General features: G+C 35.4%; 2 protein-coding genes across 2 annotated transcripts in view; one reads left to right on the top strand and one right to left on the bottom strand.

The window, feature by feature from the left end:
• The window catches only part of LOC148945288 (enoyl-CoA hydratase domain-containing protein 3, mitochondrial), a 35,569-nt gene extending 18,359 nt beyond the window's left edge, over nt 1-17,210 (bottom strand). The window contains exons 1-3 of the mRNA XM_089099583.1: nt 17,115-17,210; nt 8,890-8,986; nt 4,415-4,544 (exon numbers count right to left, since the gene is read on the bottom strand). Coding sequence (XP_088955709.1) covers nt 4,415-4,544; nt 8,890-8,986; nt 17,115-17,142 — 255 coding nt within the window. The 5' untranslated portion in view covers nt 17,143-17,210. The remainder of the gene's footprint in view (nt 1-4,414; nt 4,545-8,889; nt 8,987-17,114) is intronic.
• The window catches only part of LOC148945286 (uncharacterized), a 354,164-nt gene that overhangs the window by 40,085 nt on the left and 287,294 nt on the right, over nt 1-26,785 (top strand). The gene's annotated exons all lie outside the window — the stretch shown is intronic.

The following is a 26,785-nucleotide window of genomic DNA, read 5'->3' as shown; positions in this document are numbered from 1 at the left end:
TAAAATCAAACCATTAGATTCGGCGTATTAGATAACCCTACTGTAGGGGTTTCAAGCCCCTATCAGAGACGGATCCAGGGGAGGGGCGAGGGGGGCACGCGACCCCCTAACATAGTCTAAAGTAGTGTAATTTAATTAATTAACGCAAGTTTGCGTTAATTAAACTTGCTCCTAACGCAAGTTTATCGGATAAGCCGATTTTGCACCCCCCCCCCATAAAATCCCGGATCCACCACTGACCCCTATCTGCAAAAGTGTTGAATTTTGTATTATTTGCCAGAAGAAAAATCACGGATGCATGTTAATTTTTTCCCCCAGGGGCGATCGTATTGAACCAATTGTTCTAGAACATCGGAAGAGGGCTCATTTGAACAGAAATTAAAATTTCTGGTGTCCCTTTTATTTGACCAAAAAGATCGGACGGCAACTAGTCCCCCTACCACGTCCCTTTTTTACCCAAAAATTGTTGGTTCAAAAATTTGAGATAGCCATTTTGTTCCAAAACTATACCGTTAGATTTAACATGACCCACGCAGCCCCTGAGGATAGGTCTGGGGATGAAAGTATGCTAAGGATAACTTGCTAAGGATAATAAGGATAATGTACGATCTACGACAACCAGTTTCAAAGCCACAAAGACAAATAACAGGTGACAGAATGCAATGGACTTGTATAACTTGGGCTATATATTTGCACCATAGGGGGGTGGGGGCAATGTTAAGTTACTCTATCCCCACACCCCCTAGTGTGCAAATATATAGCCCTTATTATATTATTATATAAACTAAAGTATTACATTTTCATTATATTTTGACATATTTCTTTAAGATTAACATAACTTTACTTCTTGGGTGTGTTCCATATAATTAACAAGTACCTTTTTTTTAAAAAAGCAATAAGACCGATGTTTATCAAAATTTGTGAAGAGTGGGACACTTTTTTCCATGATATTATAAAAAGGCCGTTTTCAAAATTGTCACTGGTGTCCCAGTAATTATACTTGCTCAACTAGAGTAAAAACAAAAATAGTTTCTACATTTTTTGGGAAAAAACAGGGGTTTCGGACCGACAAGGAAGAAAAAATTAAAAATAAAAAGCAAATATCTCCATTAGATCAATGATAACCAATTTTCAGTGATTGGGGTACAAACCAAGAGTATCAATTATGGAACATGCAGGGAGGAAGAAAGGATTGTGTTGTATTCTTTGAATAAAGATGCAAAAAAGGCATTCATCAAAATTTCAAGGGTAATTTTCGCTTGAGAAAAAACAAAACATCAATCTAAATGTATTTTTCCACATCTAGGGGGGATAATTTTACCCCCTTCCTCTAGGTGCGCCACTATAGAACAAGGTAAAGAAACAAAACAATTATTAATTAAAATGATAAGGAGTATTATAATTCTAGTGATTTCTAGTGCTTTCTGGTCAATAATCTAGTGATTTACATGCTGATTTAGTGATTTTTTTCAAGAATCTAGTGACTTTTTCTCACCGGGAGGCAACCCTGGTAGTACTCCTATTGCTGCTGCTACAATTACGGCTGATGGTATTAATGTAAAACTCTCAGGGACTATTAAAGCGCGCGTTGGGCTAAATTAAAACACACTTTGTGCATGTAGGTTATCAAAAGAGCATATTGGCAATGTCTCAGAAATGGTTAAAAGTATTAAGTTGAAACTATCAGTGCAGGAGGAAGAACATTGAACTAGAACGAAAAGGCACAATATGAATGCTATTTCTGCTACTACTACTAATACTGCTACTACTCTCACTAATACCACTCTCACTGCTCCTACTATTACTTCTGCTTCTATGACTAATACTATTGCTAATGCAAATTACTAAAACTTTCAGGGAATGGCGAAGGCGGTGTTGAACTGAATCAAAACACACTACGCACATGTGGGTTATCAAAGGCGTGTATTGTCAATATTCCAGCAACGCCTTAAGGTATTAGACTGAAACTTCCAGGGTTTTTTCAGGAAGAATTGAGGTGTGAAACTAAATCGAAATATACTATGTTTATCCAGATTTTCAAAAAAGCGTTTATTATTCAAAAATATTGCTACTACTTTTGCTACTACTTCTACTACTACTACTGCTATTATTACTGCTACTATTGTACTCAATCAAAATAGTTTAAGTACATCCAGGTTGTCAAAATAGACCAGGTTGTCAGTATATACAGGTGGGATATCCTAGGACTGGGCTGGGATAGGTTATAAAGTAGAAACTTTCAGGGAAAGTTTATGTTGCTTTAAAACTAAGTGGAAAGACACTATATGCATGCTGGTTTTCAATAAGACGTCTCAGCAATATCTCAAGAACGACTAAGGGCATCAAGTTGAAACTTTCAGTACTACTACTATTACTACTTCTGCTCTTACTATTGAACTAAATCAAAAGGGTGTAGTGCACCCAGGTTATTAAAATAGCACAGATACGATGTCTTAGGACCGGAATACTGGATTAGGTTTTATTTTTCAGGAAGAGTTGAGGTGTGAAACTAAATCGGAATTATAATCCAAAATCTTGATTCTTACAGAGAAACAGCGAAATGATTAAAAACATTCTTTTCTTAACCAATCAAAAAGACTATGTCTATTAAAAACGAGCAAAAATGAATTTTTAAAAACTTTTCCATAAAAAAAGTTTTTCAAAAGAAAAGTAAAAGCCACATTAAATCAAAGATGAGAAGAAATAAGGTCAAATATTTTTTCAAGCGTAAAACAACCAAAAATCGCCACCAATGAATAAATGGAAACAAAAACGAACAGTATTTACAATAAATAACCGATTCAAAGCCAAAACTAAAAGAAACGACCCCTCTTAGCTTCTAAAAACCAGAACATAAATTGCACTAACTGAAAACAAAATACATTCTAAATGTTTTTTTGCTGTTATAAATACAAAATTACTAAGACTTTCAGGAATGAATATCAGTATATATGATGTAACTGTCAATCCACACTCATTTTTTTTTCAGTAACCTTAGTTAAAATGGTCATTTTTTTTCTTTTCCTTTTGAAATTTTGAGAATTGAAAACACATAGCTTGAAATAAGGATTGTTTTCAGTAAAATACAAATTATGTTCTGGTCTTTAGAAGCCACGGAAGGGGGGGGGGGGTCAGCCCCACTCCTCTTAATTTCCGCTCGTTTTGAGTTTGAATCGGTTATTTATTGTAATTTCTGTTCGTTTCAGGTTTTAATTATTTATTGATGGTGATGTATGATAGTTTTACACTTGAAAAATTATTTGACTTTATTTCTGCTCATCTTTGGTTTAACATAGCTCTTTACTTTCCTTTGAAAAACTTCTTTTGTGGAAAAAGTTTGCGGAAAAAATGCAGTCCCGTCAATTTATTCCATTTCTGTACATTATTAACTCCATTTGCATGTTTTTCCTTTTTTGGAAAATTATGGCCAAAAATTTTTCTTTTTTTATGTTTTTAACCAAGGCAAGTTTCTCTAATCATCCACTCCAAGGACTTCACCTGTTTGCAGATATATTAACCACCATAATTCAAACGACTATTTAGAAGAAAAAAATTCCACCATATTATGGAAGGTCAATTTAATCTTAAGAAATTACATTAAAATTTCAAAACTATATCAATGCTACAATTTTTTTTTGTTAAAAAAAAAAAAAAAATAACGCGAAACACCCTTGACCGTCACTCTCCATATATAAATAAATTTTGGCATGATAATAAAGATAATATGCATGCAATAATATTTACTCATGGATGTAATTATCTGCAAAGACTTTCGCACAATTAAAAATTAAGTCATACTTATTTGCGGGAAATTTACTGCCATGTAGTATTTTCACGCATCGAAGAAGGTCATTCATCTTACGCACTTAACCACAATTTAGCTTTGAAATTATTTGTTATGAATAGAAATGATTATTCTTATGTCAAACAAGAAATAATACAAAAATAGACGATTAAGGACTTAAACGTAAGCTAATAGCACGTACTTATGTTACAGCATACTCTTTAAACAGGGTACATAATTTAGATACATAAGAGAAAAAGGCAAGGCTATGAGAGCACAAGAGACAAAGAGACTTCAGAAGCCCAACACAAAGCAGTAGGATGATTCAATTTGATTCAAGTAGCATCATTCCCCCCCCCCATCATTATCACGATATAAGTAAACAAAATACACAAAAAAAGCTTCCTTTGGCAACCCGTCATAGGCTGCCCCAGCCTTCCCCCTAGCTACGCCACTGATTTAACATGACAACTTTCCTTCCCTATCCCAATTTTGTTTTTAGACAGTTCATGCTCTTAATGAAATATATAAATAAAAAATATGATAATGGCAACGTCTAATACTAAGCTATCAAATTACTAGAATCCATGTAGACATTTTCAATAGTAGAGAAAGTCCAATCAAGCTTACCAGTTCTTTTAGATTATGTCCGGCAGAGAAAACAGGCCCAGTAGATGAAATAACAACACATCTTGTCTTCTCATTCAATGATTTAAAATGGTCTTTCAACAAATTAAGCACTTCTAAGGATAAAGCATTTCTGAAATTAAAGTAATATGTACTTTAAAGGGAAACCTTAATGGTAATTGCTGCTTTATTACTGACACTGCAATTAGTTTCACTCCAAAAGTTAAAGGCAGACACTTTCACCGATTTTTAACACCCCACCCCTCACCACCTATTTATGAAAAAAAAAAGAAAAAAATATCAAAGGGTACGATAAAGACTTGCCCTATCTCGTCAATTATAAACGTTTTTAATTCGTGTGGTCAGACTATTTAGAATTAAGTTGGCGGCCTTAATATAACTTGTAGAGCTTAGATAATAGATTTGAATAAACGAGAGAAAACCTATATTACTGAAGATGGTATGGAAAAATCTTCAAAAAAACATGAGAGAGAAATCTTGTCCTGTTTATAAAGTATCTCACTGTTCATCGTTTTGCTTTGTGAATTTGAATAATTCTTTTATTCGTAACATCTTTACTATATGCATAGAACACAGTTAACAACAAACTTTCATGAGAGACATCAATTTTCAATTCCTACTATTTTAAGGAACGTGCACAGACTGTGACATACTCATCAGACAGAATAAAGACACTAGTGCACATAAAATTACGAATGCCAGTTAGCATTTCCTAGTTTGGCCGTAGTTCTTGGCCGTGAATTCTAATTCTTGAATTCAACCAAGGACCAACTTATTACTTGTGTCATCAGTGTTTTGGACTTTTTTTCTTTTTGATTTAGTAAAATGCTTGCAGCAGTAGTAATATTTTAATTATTACAAACACCATGTTAAAGCGCCAGGAGTCTAATCCTAAACAATTTTCTACATCCTTTTGGCCCATTTGTTAGGAAGAAACTTTGCAAGACCAAGCCCAGATATCTCAAATATTCTCTTTTGAAGTATTTTTATTTTTATAATGGTTGACCATAATAAAAACACTGTGACAGAAGGCCGTATCCAGGGGGGGGGGGCGTACCAGGTTTGACCCTCCCCCGAAATTTTTGACCGAGTCGAAAATAAGTAAAACCTAGGTAAAAATCAGTAAAATTAGTTGAAAACTGAGTCAAAAATAAGTACCCCCCCCCGAAAAAAAAAATCCTGGATCCACCCTTGCTGTGACAATCCTATCTATACCTTGAGTACAGGTAAAAGCTAGTAAATTATTTTCAGTCACTGCCATTTTACTAGAGTATTCAGGGGTTACTGGTAGGTAATTCACTGAGATCATCTACTTTGAGGACATTAAAATTAGATGGCAGTGCTGATCTGTATAGAAATTATAAACTCTCAAATCTTCCTCTACAGTTCACAATGGTATATCTTTACATCCTGAGTTAACCTGCATAGGCATCGTTTGAAGGATTCAAGGGGGGTGGTACCTTCCCCGATCAAATGTTATATACTTCCTGTTTCGCCACGTTTGCTCAGGTTGAATTTTTTCCCGATATTAAGTTTCTTTTATTCCCTAAAATCTATCAGTTCAAGATTACATTTTCTTGTTTTAAAACTATCAAAAGTGGATATGAGAACACCCTCTACATCTGCAAATAGGACAGAAATGGAATCATTGAAAAATAAAAAGGAAGATATAAAGGAAATACAGTTTTCTGGATAAAAAGAAATCATTCAATATTCGCACCGGGCCAATAGCTAGATTAGATCAGTTGTAGTTTGATCACGGAAGTCGGTAGGAAGTAGAGAGGAACGGAATGTGCTCCAGGAAATATTTAATTGTTTAGCTTTTACTTCCAATGTTTGATCGAAACTCCGATAACATCCAAAACTATCTTATTTGTAATTGAAATACCAAATAAGGGCTGACATGCTTTTTTAATTTACAAACGGGTTAAAATAAATAAATAAACAAACTTCTCATTTTAAACAAAAAACACTATACAATGCATTTCTGCATGGCGTACAAAAAGCCGAAAAAAAAACACTTAAAGAGAGAAAAAAATATAATAATTATTTTCTTTTATTTCCTCAGACCCTAACATAACCCAACTAAAAAACAAATAAATATTTTCTCTCGCTTCACTCTCTCACTCCTCCAATAAACATATAAAAATTGGGAACTTGATAATCATCTACACAAAAAACCCAACACACCTCACAACATGCAAAAAAAAAAAAAAAAAATCACACATCAATTCAAAACCCAAACAATCATCTCACCAAAAACACTCAACCAATCATTCTTTACACATAACCGCTAAAATCTTACATATTGAGAAAAACAACTACCCCTGAAAGAATTTCGAAATTCAACGAGATCTGTCTTGTTTTTTACCTCCTCGGGAAGTTTGTTCCAGACAGCCGGGCCCGAAAACCGGATAGAAAATATAGACCTTCTTGTTAGAGGGAACGGGGTTCGTATTGAATGGGCATTCCTTGTCTCATACCCATGTTGAGCTTCAGTAAATCCAATCGAAAAACATGCAGTTAGCAGGTTATTAAAACTTTTAAACATGAATAATGCCATGTAAATCTTAACTAGGCCAAACAGTGGCAGAATCTTAATACTATCGTATTGCGTTCGAACCGAGTCAGAGCCTCGCATTCCAAATAAAACACGAACAGCTTTGTTTTGTAGAACTCTCATTGGCAGTAGATACACAATATAGACTTAGACAATATAACAAATACGCATGAACTAGCGAGAAATACAGCATTCTTAAAATTTTAGGAGGGAAAAATGCTTCAGTTTCCACAGCATTCCAACATTCCTGGCGATTTTAATACACAGTGATTCAATATGAGGTTTAAACGCAAGACACTCATCGACTTGGACACCAAGATTTTAGACATATCTATGTCTCTGGAGATATTCGCTTTCTAGTTGAATACCATGAATCCAAGGATAATAATTAGCACTTCTTCCATATAGAATAAATTTACTTTCACTATAATTCAAACATAATTAATTTACACGCATCCATCTTTCAATACAACTCATTCCTGTATTTAACAGCAGAAATAACTCTGCCTCAGTCACAGCTGCCACTGAATACTGTGTGTCATCACCGAAGCTAGGCAATATCATCTTTGACCGTCTAGATTCAGGTCCCACATGACTCAATATCCTTTTAAGGCAGGCATTCAGATCATTAAAATAGATTAAAACAACAAGGGGCCAAGCACGGAAACCTGTGGTACTCCACATCTTATACTCATATAATCAAAATGAACACTTCCAACCCCAACACACTGTTTCCTTCTACTCAAAAAAAAAACGAAATCAAACTGTGAAAATTACCACGAATATCGGCATGCTCTAATAGCTACTTGTTGAATATTTATCTCTGTATCAGCATGTTTCACAAAATGTCCGCTGCAAGTAGGAATAAAGTGGATTTGAACTATATATATATATATATATATATATATAAAAAAAAAAAAAAAAAAAAACATATATATATATATATATATATATATATATATATATATATATATATATATATATATATATATATATATATATATATATATATATATATATATATATATACATATATATATATATATATATATATATATATATATATATATATATATATTTCTCTACCATTTAGAAATTGTGTATACACATATACATGCGGCATCAACCCATACTCTTTCTATTGCAATCACTTTTAACATACAGCACTAGGTGACAAAACCTCACTTGGTGAAAGGAATTCTAGACATTAAAACGATATTCAGTGTACCCCTCCCCCCCCCCAGAAACGTATAACCCCCATCCACACGCTAGCAAAAAATCCAAACTTGTATGAAATTCGCCATCACTCACCCAAAAGCTTGTTTATACTACACTACTGTCGCGTGCAGTAACTCGTTGATGAAAGCCTTAGTAAAAGCTGAGCCAGCTACTTAAGGTTATGTTCGTTTGATGCATCTGTATTGTTGATTGCGCAATGTTTTGAATTTAACGGAGTAGCATCTTTACTAAATAGTATCTATTCTTCACTACCGCTTGAAGAAAAATGTGCTGTTGAAGACTTAGGTGCACCACATGACACCTTTACTTTTTTTATTGCGTGTTCAGTATCCATTATCAAATAATTTCCCAAAATAAGTTTTCAGACATCTTGAAAACATATTTAGGCTTGTATTATTAAACAATTTTTCCAGCACAGCTTTCCTCTGAAGGATATCCCATGCCCCGTGACTCCCCAGATGTGGCTTTTGTCCCCCCCCAATAAAATGCAGGGGCTACACCCATGTTCACCAGACAAGAGAGGGCGGTTAATCAATCATTATCATCATGATACGTAATTATTTCGACTAAATAGTTACCTCATGAAAGACATTTAACCCAATTGGATCACAAAATGACCAATTAACCGAATTGGCTCACGGTCTAAAAAAGGACTTACCTCGTTTTCATATCATTCAAAATAATCTTAGCAATTCCATCTTGCTGCTTGAAAAGAACTTTCTGAGAAACAGCAACTGCACTATTTGTTACAGCAGCTAAAATCGAACCACGAGTTACTTAAAAATACCTGTACAAACAAGTCCATGTGAAAATATTCCAGGATTACCACAGTAACAAAATAACAGATATTTCGCAATAGAAATCCTTACCATTTTCCCCAAATAAAACCAATGAATTATCTCCAATTGCAGCGCCTTTTTCATCTTTTACTAATAAAAGAAAGAGAATTACATGTCATTTAAATTAGAAGTTGAAAGGAATTCCTATTTCTTACTCTACAAATACTGAAAAAATAAACTCTTGTTTGAAAATGGCCCTATTCAAAGTACACCTTTGAAAAATGATGGTAGCCTTGCAGCATGATTCATTGATATTCTTGCCTCATGAGGGAATGGCCAACTGGAAGTTAAAACCATATTAATTTTTATGTGGCGTCTCTACTTGGTTTCAACTATGAACTATCTTGTTAAACAAACAGACAATATTTTAAACAAAGTCAAGTTCAAAACTAATAACAAAAAAATTAAATTTTTAGATTTATGCTAACTATTATTTAAAACATGGGCCAATCCTTTGCTTTAATTATTTACAAATTACTAACTGCATATATGCAAGGAGCCAATGCTACTTGGAGAAAAATATCCAAATTCTACAGATCACCTAAAAAATCGCCAAGGCATTAAAAATTCACTTAACTCAGTGATATATCTTCAACAAAGGCAGCGCTAGTTGCAACTCCCCTTAGGATCATAAATGCTTTAGAGAGGAGTAGCCACACATTGAGTAGTGAATACTTTATTAAAAATTACAACTTTTTTTACTGGCCTAATTTGGGCAATTTTCATTGGAACATGTTATGAGTTTACCCTGGTCAATTCCAGTAGATCTAGAATATACAATGGACACATAAACCACTGAGGTTACAACACTAAAACCTGAACATAAGGGATAAGATAACATTTACTTTAAAAAGCCTATCACGAGATCTAATAGTGCTAAATTCGCTTCTTATGCCAAATAAAACCAACAGGAAAAAAGTACACAAAAAACCAAACAACAAAAGACAACAAACAGCCCTTAATTATAGGCAGCACAATAGCGCTGCCTAAGTGAAGTGTGATGTGGGCACAATATATTTTTTTTGGGGGGGGGGGGGGCAGACCAGGGTACTTTGTATAGAAGGAGTTGTCGTCAATAGCCATTTTGTTAAGCGCAGTTGAAGGGTCCAGTAATTATGTCTTTGAGGATGACATCCCCCTCCCAGCCCTGAGGGCAAGGGTTGTAAGTTATGCCCCGGAGGCATATAAGGTTTTCACTGAAAGGGTGGTCGTGTAAACTTCGAAGAGGGCTCATTGGATTGGAAATGAAAAGTTCTAGTGCCCTTTTAAGAGTGAAAGTGATCAGAGGGCAACTAGCCTCCCAAGACCTCAAGTCCTTCCCCCCGCCCCCAAATGCATCCAATAAAATTTGAGGTAGCTATTGGTTTGAAAAACAGTCCAAAGATCACATAACAAGGCCTTCAGGGTTGATATGACCCCCAGAGTCTGAGGGCAAGGTTTGTAAGTTATGCGTCAGGGGTGTATATGGTTTTTATGGAAGGGGTGGTCGTCTGAACTTTGCAGGAGGCTCATTTGATTAGAAATATAAAGTTCTAGTTCCCTTTTAAGAGTCTAAAGTGATGGAGGGCAACTATCTCCCCCCTCCTGACACCCTTTTTTCAACAATCGTATCTGGTCGAAATTGTGACATAGCTATTCTGTTCACAATAGTCCAAGAAGCATATAACAATACCTTCAGGGTTTTCACAGCCCCCCCCCCCCACGGGCAAGGGTTGCAAGTTATGCCCCAGGACAACTTTTTCAGAATTGTTGAAAGGCCCAGTAATTATGTCTTTGGGGATATCAACCTCTCTCTTTTTAGTTACTCAGCTAAATAGTTTTCATATAACTTGGAGAAAACAGAAGCAGGTGTAATAGGTCAGGTACCATTTAAATCTTGCGTATTATGTTTCTTTATTACATGAGTTATAAATCCTAATTCCCACCAATTTTGAAACTTACTAGTCTAGTAAGTAATTTCATCAGGAATTAATGACACAGTGCTGGAAAGATTATTGGCAAAGGCTTTAATTAGTTCTATTGGGATGTATAGTAGAAAAGTGTTGCACTTTTCTATGTTCTTCATTTTTGTCTCTGCATCTAAGGACAAAATAATGGGAAAGTTGAGTCACACTACATAACCAGGAGTTTCTAAAGGGAGGAGAGGAAGGCTCTTTACTATGGGGAAAACGAATTTGTTCACATTATTCATAGTTTCTAAGGACTTTTATTAGAAATGGAAATCAGTATTGTTTCGGATTCTTCCACAGGTATTTTTTATTCTTTTGTTCCTTTAATGGATGGAGGAATTCCTCCCAAGATGGGTCTTAAGTACTTTTATGATTCTTTCAACCTCCCTCACCCCATCTATCCTCAGAGAAAAACATTCTAAGCCACTCCTATGGATCAGACCTGTCTGTACTTATGATATCATTGAACTATTTGAAATAATATTATTTTAAATTTATTCAAGAACCTTGACTACAGCATTGCTGTTGCAAGACACATTAGACAATAGATATTGGTCCGAAAATTTAACTAAGATAACTATTAATTTTGACATTTTTTCTGGTGATTGGAATGATAGTGTCTGACTAAATGGCCAACCAAACGAATATAAAAATTATACAATAAACCTAGCATCTAAGCAATTTATTCATGAAATATAGATCACAGGCATTTTTAATATTCTCAAAAAGGCTAAATCACCTAGGTTAAAAACTATTTGTTATATTTAAAAAATGACTAACTGGATACAAGGCTCTTTTGATTACCTTAATTTGCACTTAGGAGCAAAATAAGGTCCAATATGTTAGATCTGTTTGGCTCTGTTGTTGAGATGGCAATTAAAACACTGTAACTGTGTTTACAGCCTAGTGACACGCCTTCTGACTGGGAAAGGTCTAAGATAGATGCAATTTAAGCCTACTTGGTAACAGTGACTACAGAAAAATATGATCAAGGGAGCCCTTCTTCTTTTGTTTAGGGTAGACACCACTATACAATATCAATTTCTGATAGAGTATGCAAGTTGGTTGGATATGACAAGCAGCATCAGCACCCTAGCCCAACTCCTTTATATATATATACATACATACTAATCACTATTTATGAGACATAGATGATGGGCAGCTCCAGTCATATCTTGAAGGTGTGGCTTCCCATTCTTTGCTGAATCTCCTTTTGAAAACTTCAGCTAATGCTGAAGACATGGTCTCATCACTTAAACAGTTCCATTCATCAATAACCATTTGGTTAAAAAAGTCTTGTGTGATTTTGCAGTTAAATCTAGACTTATGAAGCTTTTAGAGTGACCTCGTGTTTGTCTTTCTTGGGGTAACTGAGTAAAGAGCTTATTTTGGGGTTGGTCAACATGTTTATATATGATTAGCATGTCACTGTGCTTCTGTTGGAAGGTCAAATATGGGAGTTTTAGGGTAGATAGCCTTTCACTATAAGGTTTCAAGCCAAGTTCAGCAATGCACTTGGTAGCCCTCCTTTGCACACCTTCAATCAGGTGTATTTCCCTTCTGTAAAAAGGACCAGCAAGGCAGGTTTGAAGTCAAGAGCTGGCCACACAATTATTTTATATAGCTTCAAGAAAAGTCCCTGTGATTGGCTAGTAATTGTTTTTTTAATAAGTCCAAGGCTTGAATTTGCTCTGGAAACAGTTTGTGACAAGTGTTTGTGGAACTTTATAAGGTTATCTATAGTGACTCCCAGGTCTTAACCACTGGCGCAATTTGGGAGATGATGATGATAGGGGATGATGTCTGGTTATCATTCATAGTAAATTGGTGCTGAGGATTATTGTGACCAAAATGAATGGTGACATAGACGAATGATGTTCCTGATATTACAAAATATGTCATGAGAGTTCTAAATTATTGACACTTGGTATTATTCTCACTAGAGTTTGCTGTTCCTCTGCATTATCCTGATATTCCCTTAATTTTCTTAAGTAGTTCATCAGTAGGGGGATATCTCATTGAACAACTCTATCTATGCTAGCTTCTATTCATTTGTTTTCCCATATAGGCCTAGAAAATGATATACCTCACAATTTTGGAAAGAAAATTTTAGAGAATGGCCAATTTCACAGCTTAGAAAACTACATCTTTGAAAATTCTCATTTCTGGGGAATATTGAAAAGAAAATATACCCTAAATAATCTTATTGATCCATTCTTATGTATTTTTCTGTCCTAGCTGATTTGATTATAGTAGTGCAAATTTTGTCCACATCTCAATTTTATGCATTTATCCATATCTTGGTAGAATTATGACACAACAAACTTCAAATTCATTAAACCAATATGAATCCAGTTATTGTTTTTATGACTTATCATCATCTTGCATGCAGCTCTTCATTTATACTTAATTGGGCTTGTACTGGATTTCTAGAAACATAGCTAAGCACAGAAAGAATTTAGAAATAAATGAATGTATTAATACCTAACCTGCTTAAAAACTACTGATTTATCTGAAAATGGACAGAAATTTGGATGTCAGATAAATTTGAACCCTCACTTAATAACATTGTACGTATATTAAGAGTAATATAATATTAATATTGACCCTTTGGTTACACATGCATCCAGCAACCATAAGGAAATTAGCAGAACATGAATTGTGACCAATACTTGCAACTTACCATTGCATCAAAATTTAGCAGAATTGTGAAATCCATAATCACTTTCCTTTCTCAGCAAATTAATTCCTAAAATTCAGTTGTTCTGGAAAGCATAAAAGGGTAAAACAGCAAATAGTTTAAGACTTTATAGATAGATCAGACTGAATTATAGTCTTGAGGATATCTTGGCCAAAAAAAAGAACAGTCACTCTTGCTAAATTAACAAATTTGTGGACCAGGAGCTGATTAATGGTTATAAACAAGCAAAAAGTAGAGGTTAAAAACCTCATCTCAGATCCTTTTGGCTATGGACCTATTTATATAAGCCTATACATATAATGCTGACTTGTCAATGGCATCCATTCATAAAATGTAGAGGGGGGGGGGATATATTTGTTTCAATTTTTCCAGTGAAAAAAAAAATGTTTCCAATACATATACCCCAAAAAAAGATATTTCTCAGAAACTAAAGGGGAAGGGGAAAAAATGAGGAGCAAATCCCTCCCCAATAGACACCCCTTTACCCCTGTGACCTAAGATGATCTAGACAAACTTCCATCATAAATTGAGAACTTTTCAGATGGTTCTAAAACCCAAACAGATTCATTTCTCTTGTGAAAAAGTTGCTAATTTGGCTTGATTCAGGGACTCATAACAAGACTTGATTTGAGTATGCAAATTAACCTTGCATTTTACTCAGTCAACAGAGGTTGAAATTAAAAGGCTAATACAAGGGGAATTCAAGACAAGATAAACATGCATCAAGTATGTGAGTAGGTGCACTTGTTGGGATGTAAGAGCAGTTTTTTATTTCAACTTCAGGGGTTGCAGTCTAGTTATGCTTTTTCTCTGGTCTAGTTTGATCAACTTAAAATTAAAAGCATTATTTTTTTATGAGAATGATTATGTCTTAATTATTTCTTGTGAAAAAATGGGTCAAACAATTCATAAAACAACAGAACACTTAGCTTGATAACTAATTATGAGTTATATTTCAATTCTTAACCCATATCAAATGTATTAGCATTGTATGATAAATAAATTCAGTTTTTAGATTATCCTTAACTTTTTGTTTGACTGCTTAAAGAGACTTAGCAAATTGCTAAATCTCTGCCATCTTAAAAAAATTGATACAAATTGTGTGTTTGCAAGTTAATAGAAAATTATTTGCTAATTTACCAAAAATTTCCTCTAACAGGTCAAATTATTGATACAAACTGAATAATTCTCCCCAAGGTAATGGATGATGGCTATTAGACAAATGCAAAGGAACCAACAGGCTCAATATTAGCATGCTAGCCAATATCAAGACATTATCAATTGGCTTATTTAACTAGCTTATTTCAAGAATAAATTTAAAGTCATAGGCTTGAAATAAGCTTGAACCAAAAATTTGCCTTAGTACCATATTGGGTTGTTTTGCAATCCCATAAGTGTACTGTTGATGTTTCAGGCTTGAAAAAGCTGGAATAGAGTAATTGCCATGATGTTTGTTCATTTGCAAGCCTTGATTTAAGTTTGCAAAATGCAAGAGTTAGGCAAGCAGCAAGGTTGAAATATGGCAATTCTGGTTGAGGATTTTTGCTTGATTGTGGCTTACTATTTACAGCCTAAAAAAAGAAAAGGTCAGGTGAAAGTGAAAAAGGGAAGTAGCATGTCTGTAGAGATGAGATAAGTAAGGATTTATACTGTAACTCTTTTAAAGTAGTTTTCATTTTTTTTTTTTAGTTTGTTTCAAATGATCCCTTGATTTTAAATATTATCTTTCTAAAAAAATGACCTGTACTGTGACAATTGTGCCCCTGACAGAACCAGATATACCCCTAGGTTATACATAAAATTTTGATGATTGTGTTTATTTGCTTTATATTTTGTTCTTATTTATCATCAATGGTTGGTTCATAATAGCCTATGCAATAATGACAGCTTGATAAAAAAAAGGGTGGCAAAGTCTTATATACAACAAAATGTTATATCTGGCCCATTTAGAGGACCTGAAATGCAATTGTCAAGATAACAACCATTAGACTTAGAAGTAGTTTCAACATTGAATGGGGATTCAAATGGTATGGCAATAATCTTTTGTTATTAAAGTTTTTAGTTCATAAAAGGCCATAAAAAGACAGTTGCCTTCAAGAGGAATCCAAAAAGAAAAGTTCCTAATCTTTGAAGTAGTCCTATAAAAATAGAGAAGGAGTAGAGATGAAAGGTAAAAGGCAAAGAATATAGCATTGAAATTTACAGTCCCTACTGGCAGTGTTGATCTCTGCTTTATGACATTATGGCTTACAAGCTATTGCATGCTGATTCCTCTTCTCAGAGTCCTTTACAACTTGACGAATCATCCAGGACAAGAGGGCATAGTAAGAAGCTGCTCAGGAAGAGAGCTCACAGCAGACTCTACAACCACTACTTCTCCAATAGAGTGGTGGGCCCCTGGAACAGTCTTCCCAATGCAGCTGTCACCGATCCCTCTGTCAATGCATTCAGGATCGCCATTGATAAGAATTGGTCCACCAAACCATGGAAAACAGAGTGGGACACCGCCAAACCAGTGACTCACCATCATCACTGACCAGCAACTCTACAGGATCTTTCCTTATTTTGCTGGACAATGCAATTTAAGGTAATTTAAGGTAATGACCCATCAGCCAGGAAGTACAACAAGGGGCTTTGGGCCAGTACTTTGCACAGTAAATTTTCACCAAATCCTATTATTGACTTACAAATAAAGTTAATATGCCACTCAATACCTTTTTTATGCTCTTTCCAAAAATAATAATCATTTTTGTCAGAAATGGATTTCACCCCCACCCCTATATATACCAATTCAGGGTATATATTTGCACATTAGGGGGGGGGCAAATTTTATTTCTTATGTAAATGGTAGGTAAATTTAAACTTTACCCCCACCCCTAATGTGCAAATGTATACCCTGAATTAGTATATCCTAGGGCTAGGGGTAAAATTCATTTCTGCCAAAAATGATTATTATATTTGGAAAGAGCATAAAAAAGGCATCAAGTCATATATTCACTTTATTTGTAGGTCAATAATATGATTTGGTAAAAATTTACCCTTTGCACACCCTTCCTGTTCATCTTCCTCAAATTTCTCCTGGCACCCATTTAGAGCTGGTTCAACTCTGATTGAGCTTTCAGAGACATACCAGTGACCCTCTTCCAAACCAAATAACCAGCAGTACCAAGATTCACGCCCCTTTCCTCATGAACAAAGGATGTCAAGTATTGTGCTGTAACCATTTGATAAACTTCTATCTTAAAGATATAGAAGTCCAGAAACATCTCTCTGAGGCAAATTTTAGGCTTTAGGTCCATTTACGAATGCTTCATTCAACTACTTTAACTGTTTCTCGAGATATAAAAAAATTATTTCACTTTGATTGCTAATGGGGAGAGTAAAAATAAAAAACCTGAGAAATGAGCTCTCTTCCAAAACATAGTTTATTAGCAGGTTTTTTGTTTTTAATTTTTTGCTAATAAACTGTCATCTATTTGAAACAATTTTCTGGCTTGTTTATGTAGCTTAAGGGCTGGGCACACGTAGCTGATTTCGGGAACCGATTTCCAAATCAGCACCGATTTAAAAAGAAATCGGCGTCGATTTGAGCTTGAAAAATTTTCTAGTTTTCGGTGCTGATTTACAAAATCAGCGCTGATTTTCATTATTATCATCACAAAAAAATAGGGATACAAATAAATACTCACCAGAGGTACCTGTGGTGAAACACCGCACTACTGAGCTCAGAACTAAGATGAGATCAACCAAACAACTATTAATAAACTCCAGTTGACTATTTGTTTCCATGGTTTTTTGTTTTGAAAACTTTGTGCAATAAAATTTTCTTTCAACAAATTTTTGTTTACCGCTTTCGTTTGTCCACTGATGCTGAAATTGGTTCCCAAAATCAGCTACGTGTGCCTAGCCCTTTATAGTAATTAATTACGATTACTTGTTGAATCAGACACTGCAAATATTGTTTTCTATCGAACGCCATTTGGACAGCATAGTTAATTTTATACAAATATTTTAAAAATGGTTAAGACGCTTAAGTGTAGCGGTCTAATGTCCCCTTTTTCTTTATGCCTATGTTGTTCTCATTATACTCAAAATTGTTGTTGAAAATGAAAAAAAATCCGTTGGAATAAAAATTTGCAGCTTAATAGAACCTCTTAACCCTTAACTGCCAGGGTTGAAAAAAATGTTACACCAACTACATGGACCCCAAGTTTTAAAAATTCTGGAAAAGTACTGTTTCAAACAGGTTTCAAATTTATTGCAATGTTGCTCACAACACGTTCTGATACATCAATTGGAAACACTAAAACGCAAAAATCATTCAATTATTCAAATTTGGGGCATAGGAATTTGGGACGTTCCATATATACATTTTTTGGCACCTACTACAGGTATTGTTCGATTTTCTGCCCTTGCCTAAGAGACAAATGATGCAACAATTTTTTCAGTCACTGGAACCTGAAGAAGATGCCTGTGGGACATTTAAACTGAAAATCCCGTAAAGTTTTCGATCAAATCACGCAGTGTTCGTGGGATCGTTTGGAGGGTTTCTTTGATAATAAATTGTGGGTGGATGACGGATCATCCCAGCTCTATCAGCATTTTCTGCGGATCAAGTCCTTTTCTCAGGGTATAGCAGCTCACAATGACTTTAGCATTAGCTCCAGCTATGTCCATGATCGCAAGCCACACCACCATGGACTATCTTCTCGTGCGGGGGCTATTTGTGTAGGTAGAGCACTTTTGGTCTTGAGACTCCACTTTTCTTTCTGTTGCGATGTACATCATGAGGATTTCTTGTTCAATTGCGGCTGAAAAGTGGATCGATGATGCAAGACTTACTGCTTTTCTCGCTGACACCAGGCTCAGATGGTCTCTAAATCAGAAAATGGACGGTTTGTGGTCCTCTGTACGACTAGCATGGAAAGAGGTTTTTTTCTTTTTCATCGTGCCTACGATTTTTAAGGGTCTGAGTATTTCAATGAACTCTGCCCCACTATGATAGACTATCTTTATGTGCGGGGGCTATTTGTGTAGGTAAAGCACTTTTGGTTTTGAGAATCCACTCTTATTTTTGTTGTGATGTACGTTATGATGTTTCTTCGTGGTCAATTGCGGCTGAAAAGTGGATTAACGAAGCTTTGGCGTTTTTCAGTCTACCTATGACGTAATTTTCCTAAAACCTTTTTCCGTTGTACCCCCGACTAGAAATAAGCAAGATAGCACAAAGCTGAATATGTAAGGGGCACTTTCGTATGAGTCGGAGATACCTAAATCTAACCGAAAGGTTTCCGGAAATTGACATCTATCGATGTGCTATGAGTTGAAACCGCAAACATCCCAGGCGTCACTACAACTTTTCTTTTTTTTTTTTGTTTCGCGTTGCAAAGAAGAAACAGAAGAAATAATACAGATTGGTAATTGTAGGTAATTGTAGACTTGGACCAGATGGCTCTATTATCATAATAGCTTTGAACCACTCAGTAGCTGCTGCTATACTTTCTATTTTAGATATAGCAGTAAATGGATGTAAGATAAAGTTTGTCCTTGGTCCTAGCTCTAACCCTGCTTTAATCAGAAACAGAAAAGGTATTGTATTTGTCCCATCCAAGGAGGTCACCCATCTGGATGATTTTGTCAAGGAGGTCCAAGTTGATGAAAGAATACAACAAGTGACATTGGCCTTTAAAAATCCAAGCCATCAATTATCCCCTTGCTTTGCGCCTTCAATCAGAATGTTCAGTTCCCTCTGAAATTTTTTACTTCTGGCGCCCTGACTATCGCAAACGTCAAAAAGAATGAAAATATATTGTTCACGGTTGCATCGTTAACCAGCTAATACATGCTGGAATGCTGCACCTATTTACTCAGATCCTGAACATTGAAAAAGCTAACGTTTATCTTGGGGGTGGGGAGGAAGAAAGAATGATGGTCAATGGTGAAAATGACGCATAGCTACTTTGAGGCTTTTGCCTCTTTCGTAAGCTCTAGGACAGTGGCTGGCTACAGAACTACACATGAAGCTGCTGCACATGATCGTGCCACATGAAATGGGGCTATAGTTGAAGTTATTGGTTACGGGTGAGGTGGAGCAGTGTCAAAGTCACATGAAAAGTAAAGTAAATTAAAAAAAAACATTTCACGTCCATTACCTCATCAGCCTATAACTCCCATTTAGAGACATTAACAGGAGTTTCAACTTAAAGCAAAACTGCCTATATTTTGTTAGCCCATCTGATAAAAAAGATACTGTATATACAATTTTATAATAGGCATTTCAAATTGCAAGAGGATTTCTTGTTGATAAAATTTCAATATTAATAAAAAGTCCTTTAATAATGTGCGACATCTTACGTTTGCTACACCAAATTAGCCCCAGATAAAAACGAGAGATCTCGATTCAATCGGAAATATAGTATCCCATCAGTTACCAAAAAGAATTCCATATGTCGTTATTCAGATTTAAATTCTTAATGACGTAAAGTTTGAAAACAAAGAACGTGTGTGATAAATCTGTAGAAAGCGAGCAAAAAAAACATCACCATGGAGCTCATTGAATATATCATTAAATAGATAAAAATATAACTTTTGCTTTTGTTTTTGAGGCATCATCCGATTAACTTAATCACCCTGTTTGGTTCCTCCTTTCGATATATGGTAAGCAATTAGGCAGGCTTATATTGGATAAACAGAAAAACTATGTAAGGGTGAACTCCTTAAGCTGTTTTTTTAAGACATTTCTTCCTTAAATGATAACTTGTATGTATTTTCAATATCTTTGAATTTTTAGGAACAAAGAGCGTTATCAAGTTTCCTGAATTAATTTCTACCTACTCTTTCTCATGGTTTGGTGCGAAAAAAAGGGCGAAATTTTACGCATGACATAAAAATTTTGTAATTTTCTAACAAACAACGGAAAAATGGTTGAAAATTCCGGTTTTCAGGTGTGAATAGACCGATGATGACGCAGGTGACCAAGAAATGTTTTTATTTTAATATCTTTGGTACTTTAAAAACAGTTTGGCCACAGGGAGAACGTTGAATCAAAACAGAAGTGTACCGAATATTTGATCTCGTAAAGTCTTTATTTTTTCACTACACGACTTGAAACCCTGCTCATTTGACGAACTTTGGACAGCATTTGAGCCTAGCTTTGGCAGATGGTAGGCATAAAATTGATGGTAGGCATAAAATAGTAGGCATGTAATAGAGATGCAGGCATAAAATACTTCTGTTATCTGCTGGCCCCAGGAGCTTTCCAATACATACTGCCTCTAGTCTTTTATCGATTAATGTGTCTATGATTCTGCCTCAACAAGTTCTTTTGCTATCTATTTTCTCTTGGAAAAACAAAATTATAATAATAGACTGTAGTATTCAGTTTTTAAAGCAAAGTCAGTGTTAAGCTGACAGAGCACTGTGAATGTCCAGCACAAACTTATTTTGACAATAAAACTTAGGGTTTTCTGTTTGTAAATTTATCAATCCCATTAGCCAAAAGAGGCACTCAAGTCACCTCTTCTCCTTAGTACTTACAAAGTTCTCATCACGAACTAAATATAAATCTTCCTATGTTGCTGTTATTGATTTAAGTCATGTTTTTACATGGGCCTCCTCGCAGCCCACCTTATTACATTTAATTATTCATATATATCATTACTCACTATGTTCAATTACTTAATATACTTGTTTAGTTTAAGCCCGAGTTCAATGAACATTTTGCAATTCATTTTTGTTAATTTTAGCGTTCAATGGGTGATTATAGTCATGGAATTCAGTTTAAAAGTGCTTTTTGAAACCTATTGCAATTTATTATTTGCTTATGGTACTTCAGGTCTCAATAAACTAAAATTCAATCTGTTTTTAGATAGTCAATTATTGTTGTATTCATATTTCACAATAAATTATAAATATTTCTGTTAGAACCTTTCTTAATCCTCAACAGGCAGGGTGGCTCAGACCTCACCGCCCAATCTTTTGTCCATCTCTTACATCTGGGTTGAGATCTCTTACTCTTACCATCTCTTACTGCTAGGAGGCTGATATTTCGTATATTCTTCGGACCAGTTGATTTCTAAGCCTTGACGGAAGAACATTTTGAAATCTATTACAGGTGCGTAGATACAGGACTCTGGGGTTCGACATACTCAATTCTATAGCTTGTGTAACTTTTTTGTGGCTTGGCAGAACAATCAACTTTAATTTTTACGAGCTTTTTAGCGAACGATTACTTTCGTTTAAAATTATTTAAGTGTCCTATATTTGAAAGGAAAGGATTTTTGTTTTTAATGGACCGTTTTTAGTTTATTTCTTTGGGTAATTCCATTTTATTTTGCTTTGAGCAGGAAAAGATAATTTAAAGCTAGGCTTTGGTCTCCTACGAAGTAGCTAACGAGATAGAGTTATGCCATAAAGAGGCCGAAGACTTTTTGCAAAGGAGAATACCCTCAACGTTCTAAAAGACATACGTAGATGAAGACCTAGTAAACGGCAAGGGTGACGGGAAGGATCCTATCTTTGTCGACAAGATTGTTGATGTCAGTGATGACAGGTCTATAGATAGTGCAAGCGAAGACGAGGACGAACAGGCAATCAAGAGACAATCCGACGACAATGATTAAAATTTCCTTTTGCTAAATGACTTCAAGAAAAGCAGCAGACGAACAATGGCAGCAAGTCCTTCTTCATTGGCAAATGCAGGCAAACAAAGTGGAATAAGTCTAAGACACCTCAAAGCAGCACGAGAACCTATAATCTTGTTACTACTTTCCAGGTCAAAAAGGTCACGCAGGGGCACAAAGACTTAAAACCCCCTGAATAGGCTTGACCTTTTCATCAAAGCCAAGATCCTTGGGGAGCTCGTCCTTCATACCATTGCCATAACTGACGATAACGGCCTGCAGGATGATTTTAGCATTGTAGGTAAGTAAAGGTACTTGAAATTAGTTGACGTCACAGAGATGCGAGCCTTCTTAGGCCTTCTGTATCCTTCTAGAGTATTGAAGTCATGCAGTGAAAATTGTGAAGGTCTCTTTGCAGCTGATGGAACTGAGTGAGACATTTTCCGCGCTACGAAGGGCCTGAAGTGATTCCGGTATCTGGAAAACTGTTTTCTATTAGATGGTAGGCATACAAGTTACGTCCACGCTACGATCTAGCTCCCATCGAAAAGGTTAGCGAATTATTGACCAGGTGAGTACTTGACGATTGATGAAATGCTAGTAGTATTTAGTAGATGGTGCAAATTCGAGGTGTATATTCGCAATGGACCGAAATGTATGGAATCAAGATTCAATGTGTAGTGGACTAAAGACATAATATCTACTTAATGACTTCATCTACACTGGAGAAGAAACACCTATGGTTGAAATCCAGAATGCTTCAGCTCCGACGCAAACTGTCATGACCCTTGTCAATCACTTGAAGAACCCAAATTGCAACATCAGAAATGACTTAAAAATGACTTACGTAGGCAGGATCAAAAAGAAAAAATCCTCCATCCTTGCTACTAATAAAAGGAAACACAAACCGTCCATTTTTGAATTTAGAGACCATTTGAGCCTGGTGACGTATGTTCCAAAACAAAACGACGAAGCAGTCATTCTTGCTTCGTTAATTCACTTTTCAGCCGCAATTGACCACGAAGAAACATCATAACGTACATCACAACAAAAATAAGAGTGGATTCTCAAAACCTAAAGTGCTTTACCTACACAAATAGCCCCCGCACAAAAAGATAGTCTATCGTAGTGGGGCAGAGTTCATTGAAATACTCAGACCCTTAAAAATCGTAGGCACGATGAAAAAGAAAAAAACCTCTTTCCATGCTAGTCGTACAGAGGACCACAAACCGTCCATTTTCTGATTTAGAGACCATCTGAGCCTGGTGTCAGCGAGAAAAGCAGTAAGTCTTGCATCATCGATCCACTTTTCAGCCGCAATTGAACAAGAAATCCTCATGATGTACATCGCAACAGAAAGAAAAGTGGATTCTCAAAACCAAAAGTGCTTTACCTACACAAATAGCCCCCGCACGAGAAGATAGTCCATAGTGGTGTGGCTTGCGATCATGGACGTAGCTGGAGCTAATGCTAAAGTCATTGTGAGCTGCTATACCCTGAGAAAAGGACTTGATCCGCAGAAAATGCTGATAGAGCTGGGAGGATCCCTCATCCACCCGCAACTTAGGATCAAAGAAACCCTCCAAACGATCCCACGAACACGCGTGATTGATGCGTGATTTGATCAAAAACTTTACGGGATTTTCAGTTTAAATATCCCACAGGCATCTTCTTCAGGTTTTAGTGACCGAAAAATTTTTTGCATCATTTGTCTCTTAAGCAAGGGCAGAAAATCCAACAATATCTGTAGTAGGTGCCAAAAAATGTATATATGGAACGTCCCAAATTCCTATGCCCCAAATTTGAATAATTGAATGATTTTTGCGTTTTAGTGTTTCCAATTGATGTATCAGAACGTGCTGTGAGCAACATTGCAATAAATTTAAAACCTGTTTGAAACAGTACTTTTCCAGAATTTTTAAAACTTGGGGTCCATGTAGTTGGTGTAACATTTTTTTCAACCCTGGCAGTTAAGGGTTAAGAGGTTCTATTAAGCTGCAAATTTTTATTCCAACGGATTTTTTTTTCATTTTCAACAACAATTTTGAGTATAATGAGAACAACATAGGCATATAGAGAAAGGGGACATTAGACCGCTACACTTAAGCCTCTTAACCATTTTTAAAATATTTGTATAAAATTAATTATGCTGTCCAATTGGCGTTCGATAGAAAACAATAATTGCAGTGTCTGATTCGACAAGTAATCGCAATTAATTACAATTAAGGGCTAGGCACACGTAGCTGATTTTGGGAACTGATTTCAGCATCCGTGGACAAACGATAGCGGTAAACAAAAATTTGTTGAAAGAAAAATTTATTGCGCCAAGTTTTCAAAACAAAAACCATGGAAACAAATAGTCAACTGGAGTTTATTAATAGTTGTTTGGTTGATCTCATCTTAGTTCTGAGCTCAGTAGTGCGGTGTTTCACCACAGGTACCTCTGGTGAGTATTTATTTGTATCCCTATTTTTATTGTGATGATAATAATGAAAATCAGCGCTGATTTTGTAAATCAGCACCGATAACTAGAAAATTTTTCAAGCTCAAATCGACACCGATTTCTTTTTAAATCGGTGCTGATTTGGAAATCGGTTCCCGAAATCAGTTACGTGTGCCCAGCCCTTAAGCTACATAAAAAAGCTAGAAAATTGTTTCAAATAGATGACAGTTTATTAGCAAAAAATTAAAAGCAAAAAACCTGCTAATAAACTATGTTTTGGAAGAGAGCTCATTTCTCAGGTTTTTTATTTTTACTCTCCCCATTAGCAAATCAAAGTGAAATAATTTTTTTATATCTCGAGAAATAGTTGAAGTAGGTGAATGAAGCATTCGTAAATGGACGTTCAACCTCAATAGAGGATGACCTAGATAAAGTTTGTTCAGCTTCAAGAGTACCCAAGAGGATAGACTTGATAAAGTTAATTCAACTTAATGTGCTTCAGTGGTTCCAATACCAGCACGCAAAGTAACATAGAGGATGACCGAGATAAAGTTCCCTCAACCTCAAGCGTGCCCTAGGGGAAAACCTTGATAAAGTTCATTCAATTTGATTCGCTTCAGTGGTTCCTATGGCCACAAGTAAATTATAATAGGGTATGACCTAGATAAACATTGTTCAACCTCAAGAGTGCCCTAGGGGATGGCCTTGATAAAGTTCATTCAACTTGATAGGATATAACTTAAAACCCTTGCCCTGAGGGTTGTGGGTGAGTGTCCTCCTCAAAAATATAATTTCTATATGAAAATCAACTACGCTGAACAAAATGACTATCTCAAATTTTTGATTGGGTATGTTTGGGAAATGGTGGGCGTGGAAGGGGTGTTCGCTGCCTTCCAATCACTTTCGACTATCAAAAAAGGCACTAGCCATTCCAATTTCCAATCGAATGAGCCCTTTTCAAAGTTTCTACGACAACTGCTTTGATACGAAGTGCCCTGGTATGGGAGAAGAAAACAAAAAACAAAAAATAAATAATACATTGCGCCAACATCGTTCTTTACTTAAGCAGCGCGATTGCGCTGCCTATGATTAAACAAAAGATGAATTTTTTCAACTGACAGTAAGGAGTAACATTAAAACGAAAAGGAATTATTACGTATATGCCGGGGGGAGCCCCTTCCCCTAACACCTCGCTCTTTACGCTAAAATTTAAATTTTATCCTATTTTTTAACAACGACTCCTGAACACAATGGTCGTTTAACTACAACAATAAGTAGCTTTTGTTTAAGTACCTAAAAACTTTAGCATGAAGAGTGTACTGTTAAGAAGGGGGCTACCCCTCTTATATTCGTAATAGTTTCTGTTCGTTTTAAGTTTAAATGTTGCCCCTTATTTTCAGTTGAAAAAACTTTTTTTTCATTATTTCATGAAGCTTAGAGACTAACAGTTTTCTAAAGGCAATGAAAAAAGTATGTCAATTAAAGTAAAGGAATAATTACAAAAAATACACAAAACAATAGCCTACTTACAAAAACTAAGGTATAAACTTCCAGCATTTAGTTCTGTTGAGGAACCTGCCGAAGCGTTGGACGGTATTTTTTAACAATATCGACAGTTTTGAACTTGGTTATCAAACACCAAAATATTTAATGTCTTAAGAATCAGTGCTTATAAAAAGTAACGCATTATCAAAGTACTAGTTTATTCAAAGTAAAACATTAAAAGTAGAATTAAGAAAATCAGATGAAAATTTTAAGTCTATATTTTCAATTTAATTCTGAATGCCAAAAACCAATATATTTGACACCTTTATACTTCGTAACTGTAAAAAAGTAAATCTTTTTTAAGCGACAACTAGATAAACACAGTCACTCCTGAAACTTTTTTTTTAATAAAACACAAAATACGTGTCCGTTCAGAGGAAAAATGCAGAAATTCTCAACATTTCGTTCAGGGAAACATTCCTGATTATAGTGGCTTCATGTATCAACTCATTGGTA

Source organism: Artemia sp. Qi Xiang Cuo, chromosome 13 (assembly GCF_049724085.1).
Source record: "Artemia sp. Qi Xiang Cuo chromosome 13, ASM4972408v1, whole genome shotgun sequence".
NCBI lineage: Eukaryota > Metazoa > Arthropoda > Branchiopoda > Anostraca > Artemiidae > Artemia > Artemia sp. Qi Xiang Cuo.
The sequence above is the reverse complement of the archived record's forward strand: the minus strand, read 5'-3'. Positions and strand labels throughout refer to the sequence as shown.